This window comes from Octopus bimaculoides, chromosome 2 (assembly GCF_046866305.1).
Source record: "Octopus bimaculoides isolate indiv1 chromosome 2, ASM4686630v1, whole genome shotgun sequence".
NCBI lineage: Eukaryota > Metazoa > Mollusca > Cephalopoda > Octopoda > Octopodidae > Octopus > Octopus bimaculoides.
In genome coordinates this window covers 66598796-66611483 of record NC_142929.1, presented here as the reverse complement: position 1 = coordinate 66611483, position 12688 = coordinate 66598796, and the positions used below count along the sequence as shown (strand labels likewise).

Here is a 12688-nt window from a genome sequence, read left to right as displayed (position 1 = left end):
GCCTTTTCGCCACCAGCGTCGTGCGCCAACCAAGATTACCACCGTCACGACAACAATTACTACTATCAATTACAAGCTTTCCCCCCGACGTCGCCAAGTTTCAACTGAATCATTACCACCACACATACAGAACACAGCTAGAGCAGTTCCTGCGCCGACGTTTTCATCAATGTACTCTATCTCGGTGTTTTGGGATTTTTCGCAGTCTATACTACAGACACTTTCACTTGTTCTGTGTTTTTTCTCACACACACACTTGTGCACTCATACATTTTCTTTCCTTTCAGGGAAAACAAACTCTCAGACTTTTACATCTCGTGATTCCAGTTTCCTGGACAGTTGTCATCACGGTTGTTTTGTCATTGTCATTTCATTTATACATTGCATGTTCTGTGTTTTTTCTCACACACACACTTGTGCACTCACACATTTTCTTTCCTTTCCGGGAAAACAAACTCTCAGACTTTTACATCGCGTGATTCCAGTTTCCTGGACAGTTGTCATCACGGTTGTTTTGTCATTGTCATTTCATTTATACGTTGCATGTATTTCACAAGTGTACATTTCATTTCTTTGAATTTTCTTTGTGTGTGTTTGTACCACATCTTGTGGGTGGTTTTTCAGAGGCCATCCTGTCTCAGGCATTCTAACAGATTTTATTTATCGTGCGTTTCCGCTCTGGCGAGGGAGCTCTGTAGTAACGCCTTCGCATGCGTAGAATTAATAAAGCAAGCGTTTCCCGCTCAATTCATTCTCTTTCACGCTGGCCAGCGATTGAGCAAGGACGTGTGTTTAAAGCTGTCTCTACATCTTTCGGTCTTATACTCGACAGCTCGTTATTCTCACCTCTAAAGATGTATAACTAAAGATATGTATGTTTTACCAAGTAAATAAATGTTGTTTAAGTTGTTTAGTCTGGAGTTCAGCGTTCCGTCTATTTCTTTAATATTATAGTAGAAAGTCAGGTATACAATCTAAAGATGTATAACCCACTTTCTACTAAAGATCCTTCATGGCTCCATTATCTCGAGTGGTGGTTTTGCGTGGTCTACCAGTTGCCTTTTTTTTTGTTCAAATCCTTTAGTTTCTTCATAGAGCTTAAGAACACGTGAAACTACACTATTAGATCTCCTTGTGAAATACCGAGCGAGTCATTCCTAAAACTTTCGTCTTGACAATTTCATTTCGGAGATTGGGAGTAAATTTAGCGTGGTGTGCCATGTTCAGAAGCTAGCACAATACTGAAACGGTAGTAACGTTGAGCCTGCAAATGTATACAATGTTTGAAATTTCCAGAAATTTCTGAAGGAAACTAACCGTTCTCCTATTTTGCACATGAGACAATATATATATATATAAAACAAATAATGAATGAGTATATGCATATATACGTACAGGTATGTGCATACCTACATCTACCTGTATATATAGGTGCATATCTGGGTACAGGATATTGCAAACAAAACGTAGACAAAAAGTAATAATAACCAGAGTACAGAACACACACAGGCCACATAGAGAACATTTTCCTTCATCAGCTACCCCCATTCTAACACAGGCGTTTCGAAGAGTAGGGCAGGACGCATCGTTAAAATGGCTCTTCCCACGGACCACAAATTAAATTTGTATACACAAATTAAACTTGTACCATGGCGGAATGTAGTGGCGGACAGAAAACAAGACAGGAAAACAAACGGAAAAGGCTATACGGCCAGACGTGAAAAATTGTGTGTATATTGAACGCTGTGAAGCAACGAACTGGAAGCGGGACGAAGTAAGTTCGCGTGTTTGCTGCTCGGCGATAGCCAAGGAAGAAAAGAATCAGTAAGTGGACACATGTGACCAGCGAGGGGTAAGGAAGAGAGAGAGAGTGGTAGAGAGAGAAACAAGGGGAGGAAGTAGAAAATAGGTGAGCAACGAGAGGAAGAGAGAAATATAGTAGTAACAGAAGGAAGAACGAGAGGGGGAAGAGAGAGATAGTGGAGGCGCAATGGCCCAGTGGTTAGGACAGCGGACTCGCGGTTTCGACGTGAGTGTTTATTTATTGACCAAAAATACCTAAAGTTCCACAAGGCTCCGGCAGGGGTTGGTGGTGAACCCTGCTGTACTCTTTCACCACAACTTTCTCTCACTCTTTCTTCCTGTTTCTGTTGTACCTGCATTTCAAAGGGTCAGACTTGTCACACTCTGTGTCACGCTGAATCTTCCTGAGATCTACATTAAGGTTACACACATCTGCTCAGCCACTCGCACGTTAATTTCACGAGTAGGCTGTTCCGTTGATCGGATCAAGTGGAACTTTCGTCGTCGCAGCCGACGGAGTGTCACACATTCTCTCTCTCTCTCTCTCTCTCTCTCTCTATATATATATATATATATATATATATAGAGAGAGAGAGAGAGAGAGAGATAAATAGATAGATAGATAGATATACACATACATGCATATAATATATACATACATATATATATACATATATATAGAGAGAGAGACTATACACGTGCACACACATTCATACTTAGCTGACGAACTCTTTTAGGGAAATGAAGGCCGAGAGTGAATGACTGGACTTAATTGCCAGACAACACTCAATAAAATATAGTCTACAGTAATAGTGGTTAAGAAAATATACCGGAATACTGGTTTCAAATTTTAGCACAAGGCAATTTCGGGGGTGGGGCTAAGTCAGTAACAGTGCTCAACTGGTATTTATTTTATCGACATTCGAAAGGATGAAAGGCAAAGTCAACCCCAGCGGTATTTGAACTCAGAACATAAAGACGGACGAAATGCCGCCTAGCATTTTACTCGACATGCTTACAATTCTGCCAGTTCACCGCTTTATATATGCCGGAATATTAATATGAGATTACACTTGAAAGAGATCAGCCGTTTCAACAAAGCAGTCGTCGTCATATCATAACAACTTACAATGATTTCTCCCTCGTAAAATGGCTTCATAAACACGTGTCGCCGGTTAATGACAAACAAAAATATGGCTTTGGCTGCCGTACATCATATTCCACCCAATTTTTTACAAGAAATTCTTGAATTAAGGACAAAAATTCCAGGTTAGTGCTTGTTGTTGCTATATATTATGCTGGGATACTTTAGTAATGCATATCTATATAGTGCTCAGTATTAGAACCTCTATGAAGTAATTTAAGTAAGAAAATAATTTCTTCAATTGAAGGTAGACTGAAATACAAGAGTAAGTAAATGTTTAGAGATATCTGCTTACTAAATGTTAAAAGAGACGTAATTTATTATTGATTATTTTTTGCAAATATGAAATTACGTTTTATCAATACGGTTAAGAAAACATGGCTCGAATGCGACAAATAACCACTCGATTGATCGATCCTGTTGTCCATGACATTGGAGACACGGAGTGGAAATAGCTTCGATGTATGATTGGGACTAGTTTGTCGCATTAAATAATTACATAAAATAATATTTGGCTAGAAATTTTCCGATAAGATGATTATGGTAGTTTAGGTGACTATCCTTGAGTTCATGTCTCTGCTTTCACTTTCGTCAATGCGCAGCTGGGTTTGGTTTTGTTCGGAGATCGACGAAGCTTTATTTTATTTAATATTTTAGATTGCAAAAATTATTGTTATAATCTACTATCGCCTTATATATATATATATATATATATATATATATATATATATATATATATATATATAATGTATTATAATTATATATATATGCATATTACATATATCTGTGTTCATATACATATCTACATGTTTGTTAAATTAAAATTTGACAGCCTACATTTTTCGTCGCCGGTTGTGCTATTCAGGACTGTCATCAGTAATCCAATCCAGAGTTAACTTTTGATATAATATATCCACCCATAATATTGAATTCTACATCAAATAATGTCGGAAACTATAAACAATTTTTGATATTTTTCACAACTATTACATTACAATATATATATATATATATATATATATATATATATATATATATATATATATAAACGTCATTAGTCCATATATCCGAAAAAGAAGCACACCCTAAAACATTAAAACAGTAATATATTTTGTACGAAGTTGATTGTTATGACCGGTCAGAGAATGACCATTAGTTTCGCACCTATAAAGCACTTAGTTGTATAAGCGATTCGTCTTAATCAAATGGCCAGACCTTGTGAAACCAATGGTCACTTTCTGATCGGTCATAACAATCAACTTCTTTATATATATATATATATATATATATATATATATATATATATTTATATAATCAAGTTCAGACGATATTATAACAGTAATAATTTTAAACATGGAAACAATATCGTTATGGCAATAATAATTTGAACAAATGTCATACATAGAATAAATGAAAGATAAATATCAACCAACTTGAAAGGTAAAGCTCGCGACAAAATACCGTTAGACACAGATAATAAATTACTAGTGAAAATTACTTAGATCAGGTTAATAGTTATTTTGGAAAGGAGGAAATAATATGGTGAATAACAAAAGCGCTCAAATTTATATTCCATCTTCAACAACAACACGGAAATAACAACAAATTCTAAGAAATGTAATACAATCCATACCCTCCTCCAGAACGTTCACTGAATTATTGAATGATGCCCTAAATGTAATATTGAACATTCATCAACTCATGAACAACAAAAATAACAATACATTTTAATAGCAACCTAAAATATCCAACACATCATCATCATCGTTTTAACACCCACTTTTACTGCGTATCTTGAGTAACACAAAACTTGTTGAGGCAGGTTTTCTGTGGCTGAATGTTTTCTCTGCCACTCTCACCTGTTTCCAAGCAAGGTATTTTCCCTCACCTTCACAGTGTCCTTTGAACAATGAACAAAACGTTCAATAGATATTTTATATATATATTTATATAGCTTTGGGGCTTGTGTGGTTGAGAAATTCACTTTGCAACCTTGTGTAATTGAGCAAAATGAGTTTGATAGAATAGAATAAGCTCTAGACATAGAAATAAGTTGTAACACAGACATCATGTGTGTGTGTGTTGGATCATCCCATAAATAATACGGCTTTTTCAATTGCGTAAACTAAAAGTCAGAGTGGGACTGGATAAACTACCAGCATCAACTTGCTATAAAAGCAGGTAATGATTTTACTTTGTAGTTATTCTTAGCGTAAGTTTTGAAGAGTACAGTTCGATTTTAACAGTTATTTTTTCAAGGCTATAATGGAAGTGACAAAGGAGCATATTTGGCATATTTTGCAATAGAAAGTGCAAGGAATATTAATGCAGTATATGGGGATTGGACAATAAGCGTAAGCCAGTGTCAATGGGGGTTTCAGAAGTTCCAAGCTGGAATCTTACAGTCTAGAAGATGAGCCATGTCCTGGAAGATCTGTAGTGCTCAATGAGGACATCCTGCAAACCCTGGTAGAACAAAATCCCATCATAACTGCTTAGGAACTAGCAGAGAAGCTTGGATTTAGTCATTCTACCAAACCTGCATGCCTTTGGAAAAGTTAGCAAATTGAGCCAATGGGTTCCTCACAAACTTTCTAAGTCTATTCATGAGCAGAGAGTGAATGTGTTCTCTTCTTTGCTGTCACGTCTCACGAATGAACCTTTTTTGGACCAAATAGTGACTGGTGATGAAAAATGGGCTCTCTATAAAAATGTCATGCGTTGAAGACTGGGTAGGGAAAGGAGAAACACTGGCACCCCAGCCTAAAGAAGGTCTTCACCCATGTAAGATGTTGTTATCTGTTTGTTGGGATATGAAAGGTTTAGTCCACTCTGAACTTTTAAACCCAAACCAAAGGATAACAAAGTTCTACTGCAAGCAGCCTCAGTGGCTTAAGTCAACACTAAAAGAAAAAATGACCATCTTTGGTTTTAAGACGAAAGGTGTTCTTTCATCAGGATAATGCTTGGCCACATTCAGCGAGGATGACATTCAAAAGGCTGGAACAGTTTGAATAGGAAACGATATTCCACCCACCATATTTGGTGGACATTACCCCATCTGATTATCATTTATTCCGCAGTCTTCAAAATCATTTGGGGAGAAAATATATGAGTTCTGTAGATGAGGTCAGAACAGTACTGGAGGAGTATTTTTTGTCACGGACATTTTGGAAGTGGGGCCTTGCAAGTCTACCAGATAGATGGAAGAGCATTGTAGAAAATGAAGGAGAGTATATTTTAGATTAAACTTTTGTTTATCTTAATTTTGAAAAATAAAAGTATTAAAAAACTGCCAACAGACCGGATTCAACGTATAGGTGTGACCTCTGCAAACGAGACTGCCACTCTCGCATCGGTTTCTACAGCCACAGGAGGCGTTGCAAAAACTGAATAAATAACTCAATGGATGGATGACATCATCCATGGTCAGCCATGACCAACGGAGGCCTAGTAAAAGGCTCTTTTACTATTCACTTTTCTGTCTTTTTATGTTTTATTTTGTGTGCTATTCATGCACTTTTGGCTATTATTCTGTCTTTCTTTACTCGACTTATTGCTGTTTTATGTGCCTTCTTTTACCCTTTCCCAGTGAGTTGTAGTGCACCTGAATATTGCATACTATAAATTCATCATCATCATTATTATCTTAGTATTAATTTGCCATCAGTCAGTTGCATATTTTGTAGAGTATTTTTAAAAAATCCTATGTTTATGCTATTTATTTTTTGTTTCTATTTCAGAGCCTGATTTGCAAGAACATCCTGTTTTATTTGTTCATTTATCAGAATTATTCACTTGCACAAATGATAAAGAATTATTGCAAGTCCCCAAAAAAGTATGTATACATATGAGCACCCTGAGTCTTTGTACATTTTACAATGAGTAATTACATAAACACACATACTGCACACTGTCCTGCATAGTTTTGGGTTTAGTCCTTAGGTTAGTGTCTTCTACTAAGCCCTGGACCAACCAAAGCTTTGTGAGTGGATTTGCTTGACAGAAACTGAAGGAAGCCCATCATATATGTGTGTGTGTGTGTGTGCGTGCATATGTGCATAGTTGTGTGTGTATGTGCCTGTTGGTGTCTCTTTGTCTTAACATTGCACAATAGTTCTAAAGGATTGTCACTATCAGACAAGTGGTGTCCTTCGTTTGCAATCTTTTGTGAAAACATATCTGGCTTGAAGATTGACAGCAGGAAAGGCATCCAGTTGTAGAAATCCATCTCACCATACTCCATCCAACCCATGCAGGCATGTAGAAATGGATGTTAGAATGATGATGACCATGGTATGAACACACACGCAATGTTCTGCATTCCATAATTAGTATGTATATCCATCCATATATATATATCTATACTATATATAAAACAGAGATGTGTGTGTAATCGCTTTTCACATGAAATCGACTTCATCAAATGCTTCCATACTTGTGATGCATGAATAATTTAACCTCGGATAAATGTTAGGCTCTTCATTTGATTTTTTTAATTAAAAATAAATAATATTGCTTTATATTTAAGATTTACTTCTTTAAAAAGGTTCCTCAATGTCAACTTCCGGTATTGACGTAACAACGGCAAAAAACTTCACTCTCTATTTTGTGTGTGAGTGTGTATGAGAGAGAGAGTAAATACTACATACACACGCACACACACACCCCTTGACTCACTCACACTCTGTCTCTTACAAGCACACACATACATAAATGTATACAAACATATTTACAAAGACACACGTGTGTATGCATGCGCGTGCGTGTTTGTAAGAGACAGGGTGTGAGTGAGTCAAGGGCTGTGTTGTCATATGCATACATCCAAAGATGTATGTATATTTATGCATGTACGTATACATGACAACAAACCTCTCTCTCTCACTCACACTCTGTCTCTTACAAACACACACATACATAAATGTATACAAACCTATTTACAAAGACACACGTGTGTATGCATGCATGCATGGGGGGTTCCACAATCGCCATTTATTTCAATTACTCTTGTGAGGATATTCATGTAAATCATTTTTTTCATTTAATCCCCATTTTAATTTTCGTAAAAGTTTCCAAGTACCAATGAGGCTTTTTGGCACATCTTCAATTTTCCCCATTCATGAGAGGCACCCAGCCATCATTCATCTGAGAGTCCATCTACAGAATGTCCTCAAATTTCTATACAGCATATTTTGCCTTTTTTTCTTCAAGTATATAAGCAACAATTTCATTCCCGAGCAACACCGGGTGTCTCTGCTAGTATATATATAATCATCATTGCCATCATCATCATCCTTTAACATCTGTTTCCTATGCTGGCATGGGTTGGAGGATATGACCAAAGCTCTTTCATTGTTATAGCTGAGATTACAGCTGATGCTGGTTGGTCAATTTTGTAGTTCTACCAATTAGTATAAAAAATGATTATCTCCTTTGTAAAGCTGTTACCACTATGAGAACCACACTTGAAGTAAAAAAATTTTTTTCTCCTTATAGATTATTGGACTATTAAAGGCTCAACATGACATACAGTCAGAACATATTCAGATTGCTGTTGATGTTATGGTAGCTATCTACATTCGTTATCCAACTCGACATCCTTTAAAAAATGTTTTTAAAAGGTAATCTTTTTCTTAAAAAAATATTTGTATAATTGTGTATTTGTGTGCGCATGCGTTTCAATGACAGCATTTCACAGCATATATTACTTATTGACATTATAACCAGTCATTCTACGCTTTTGAAAACCAGCAGTAAAAAAAAGATTCCTAACCTGAAAAATACGTAAATAGAAAAAATTTGTAACAAAGAACAGTATTAAAATTTCAATATTTTAAAATATTATTAGCTTTATTATTGGTGTTAATGAACCACATGTACACCCCCCCCCCCCCCACAAATATTTGCTAATTTCCATCACATTCTTTATCTTATTTAGTCTGTTCCAAAGTTTCCCACCTGCCAGCCAGAGTTGTATCGCTACCCAAATTGAGCGAGAAATAAGCCATCTAATTAGTAATTTCTGGAACATGTCTCATCACCAACACGACCATTTAAGAGCTTTGATTGAAGCAATATTGAACTTACTAGAAAATTTCACCTTGGGTTTGTATATTTTCTTTTTTTTAACTTCATGGCAGTTGAATGTATTTTTATCTTCCTTATTTAGAACTATATATTTTGTTCATTTCCTATATAAAGTATCCTTGATTTCATATATAGTAAGACTTTTACAAGTTCGGATTAAGACAGAAGGAAGAGAGCAGATACTCTGATTGGAATCAAACGTTTCCATTGTATGTCGAGAGACTGTGTTACTCAAGAGACTTAACAAATTTAATGTCGTATTCACTGCTATGGACTTTTACTGAATAAACTAACAACTTCTTTCATATCGCATTACTATAACAGATGACTTCTTAGTCACTCAGTCACCAACAGACAGGTTGTTGAAGAAAATAAGGAAATTTAAAAACGCCGTCTAGATTACGCAGGTCTCAACTGCTAGTAGCTAAGATACCAACTTTCTACAATAATAACTCTCTAACCCATGCCAGCATGGAACATAGACGTTAAGTGAAATGTTAAAAGGAAGTTTTCGACTCATATATGCATATAAAGTAAATACACATAATTCAAAAACACATTTTGTCTAGCTTATTTCGTAACCAAAAAACAGGCACAGATTATAAACAATGAAAGTCAGTAAAAAGAGGTAGTAGAGAGCTAATCTGATAGTAAATCTGACCTTGGATCTTGAAAGTTTATATGAATCCTGGCTCAGTTATATCTCTTGTGGCTCCAAATGATGTCATCTGTAGTGCAGCATTGTATTGTCTAATTTTGTTTTGGAAGTGCTTGGAATCTTGGTCAGTTGATGACAACAGTTTCTTCAATGGCTCTGGAGGTTGGGGGATTGCAGGAAGTTTAACCTTTCTACCACTGCAACACGGTACAGGTATCTCTCCAGGCCACTTACTTGCTTTACAATGTATGCACTCAGTTGTCATTGCACCAATGGAAACTCTAGTGTCATTTGCATAATGAACTGCTGGGTCATAATTGAAAGCTGTTTCATAGAAGTTGCTTCTCTGGGCTGTTGCAACTGCTCTTCGTTCTGCAGTGAAGATCCTATTCCTTGTCAGCTGTGCATACCTCTGTTTATCACTTTTAGATGGTCTGGCTTTTGTAGTGCACAGTCTGTTTGTTTCTTGGTATGCTTCCTTTTCTGCAGCTCTCTCTCTTTTCCTGGACGGAGATATTCTTTTGGCTGACCTTGACATTGCAGACAAATTTGACGCTTTCCTTCTAGGCATTGTTATATACACATATAAAAACGCATGGGTGCAGAAAATAGCAGACAATGAAAATAACTGGGTTACAGAAATTATATTTCTTAATCCAACGAGCAGAAAGTAAATAAGAAATTTTTACAGAAAATAAAGAATTGTACAGGTTGAAGCGAAATTTGTCAGTGAACCAAAGAGCCAGTATTGAGGAACCAGAAAAAAGCCATTAACAACAGAAATACACAAAACTGTTGCAAAGGTAAATAAAAAATTTTTAGGGAAATTAACTAAGTGTACAAATTTAAGTGAAATTTATGAAGTTACTTCTCTCAGTAAACTATGAACTTACTTTTATCGGTAATTATGTCAAAAAAAAAAAACCCTTGTAAAAGTAAATAAGAAATTTGTAGGCAAATTTAACGAAGTGTATGGATTGAAGTGAAATTTATAAAGTTATTTCTGTCAGTAAATTATGTATGAAATTACTTTCATCAGTAATTGTGAACTTCTTCCTGTCAGTAATTTGTTGTTGTTTATGTTAAGTCATCAAGTACGAAATTTGTAGTAAGGTATATGGTAAACTTTGACAGCTACTTATTTTGTGCCATTATTATATTTTGACAATCTTTATTTTTTGTTAGAAAGCTGACACATCTATTTCTTTATTCTATTGCACTTTATAAAGTATTTATAAATCGTTTTTTGCTATTTTTGTTTAGAAATGGATAAGTCAGAAATTCATACAGTTTTAAAATATGAGTTCCTTCTTGGAAATACAGCATCATAGACAGCTCGAAATGTTAATGGAGTATTTCATTCTAATGTTATTACACAGCACACTGTAGCAAATTGGTTTGCAAAATTTCGTTCTGGTAACTTTGACCTCACAAATGAACAACATGGTCAACCAAAAATAAAGGTGGACAATGATGAGCTGAAAGCCACCATCGAGTCAGATCCATTTCAAAGTGCCCTCAATTATCATTGTTGTTTGGTGTTAGCAAACAAACAATATTGACTCACCTAGTTCAAATTGGTAAAGAGAAAAAGTTGGATAAGTGGGTTCCACATGAACTTAATGAAAATCAGGAACAAGTAACGTTTGGAAGCCTGCATTATGCTACTTTCTCGTCTCAAAATTTAATCATTTTTGAATTGAATTGTAACGTGATGAGAAATGGATCCAATACAACAACTGTAAATGTTCAGCACAATGGTTGGACAAAGACAAGCGACGACAACACAGTCCAAAAAGCAAAATTCTTCAAAAGAAGCTGATGCTGTGTGTTTGGTGGTCTGGCACAGGTATGATCCACTATAAATTCATTAAACCTGGCTCATCAATCACAGCCAAACTTACAAAAAACAGCCTAAATTAGTCAACAGATCCCCTCTTATTTTATTGCAAGACAATGCCAGACCACACATCACAAAAAAGACATTGGCGAAACTACAGGAGTTGGAATTGGAAGTTCTCCATCATCCACCATACTCACCTGATCTTGACCCCACTGACTACCACTTCCTGAATTTAGATAACTCTTTGATAGGAAAAAATTTAATTCCGACAATACTTTAAAACAGGTCTTCCAAGATTTTATTGACTCTAGATTGCTAGGCTTTTACAGTTATAGGCTGGACAAGCTACCACTGAAATGGCAAAACTGTATTGACAATATGGGTGCATACTTTGATGAATAAAACTATTCCTTGTATTTATAAAACATTAGCAAACTTTTTTTCTACAAATTTCATACTTGACAACCTAATAATAAATAGCGATTGCAAACTTACAGTGAAAACAATAATGATTGAACTTAAAGTGGAAACAATAGCATCTGAAAAATGAAAGGGAGAACAATAGAGAGTGAGTGAGATATAGAGAGAGGAAGAAAGAGAGAGAGATCTAGCTAGTTAGACAAATAAGATAGATATAAATAGGGAAAGATGGCTAGAGAGATATAGACGTCACTGACGCTAGAAAACCAGAAGTAAATATTTTAAAAAACTTTCAAAGACGTGAATTTAATATAAAAAGCAGTATTTTTTTTTTTTTATGACCAATGGATGTAAGGAAGACAATCAGTTTCTGAAAGTTACTTTGCAAAGAGTTACCTCCTTTTTCCATGTAACCCAGGAACAAGTGTTTTCTGCCTCTAGTGGCGGGGGGGGGGGGGGGGGGCGTTACATGTGCGTATATACTATATATACATTTATCAATTCATTTTGCAAGATTCTAAACACGAGCATACATTTTATGGTAATGTTAAATATTCTTTTATTTTACAGGAGAAGAAAGTTTGCGAAAACAATGCATGCCAGGTAAGTAACTTTTAATATATTCAGTGATATAGAAAATAGAAAGTCTTTACTGTTTATTCTCTAGAACCTGTTAATGATGGAGTGTAAATAGACAAATATTTGTGTAATAAATGGAGTCAGTTGTTTCACT

At 35.6% G+C, this 12688-nt stretch overlaps 1 protein-coding gene across 3 annotated transcripts in view; it reads left to right on the top strand.

The window, feature by feature from the left end:
* The first annotated feature begins 1930 nt into the window (after nt 1-1930).
* LOC106872855 (tRNA (32-2'-O)-methyltransferase regulator THADA) overlaps nt 1931-12688 on the top strand; it is an 84276-nt gene continuing 73518 nt past the window's right edge. Inside the window, exons 1-5 of one of the 3 annotated variants that reach the window (XM_014919991.3) lie at nt 1931-3072; nt 6691-6785; nt 8444-8568; nt 8886-9052; nt 12526-12558. In XM_014919991.3, the coding sequence (XP_014775477.1) occupies nt 2982-3072; nt 6691-6785; nt 8444-8568; nt 8886-9052; nt 12526-12558 (511 nt within the window). In that variant the 5' untranslated portion in view covers nt 1931-2981. Of the gene's footprint in view, nt 3213-6690; nt 6786-8443; nt 8569-8885; nt 9053-12525; nt 12559-12688 lie in introns of all 3 variants that reach the window. The other 2 variants (XM_052977833.2, XM_014919992.3) reach the window with 2 other exon arrangements.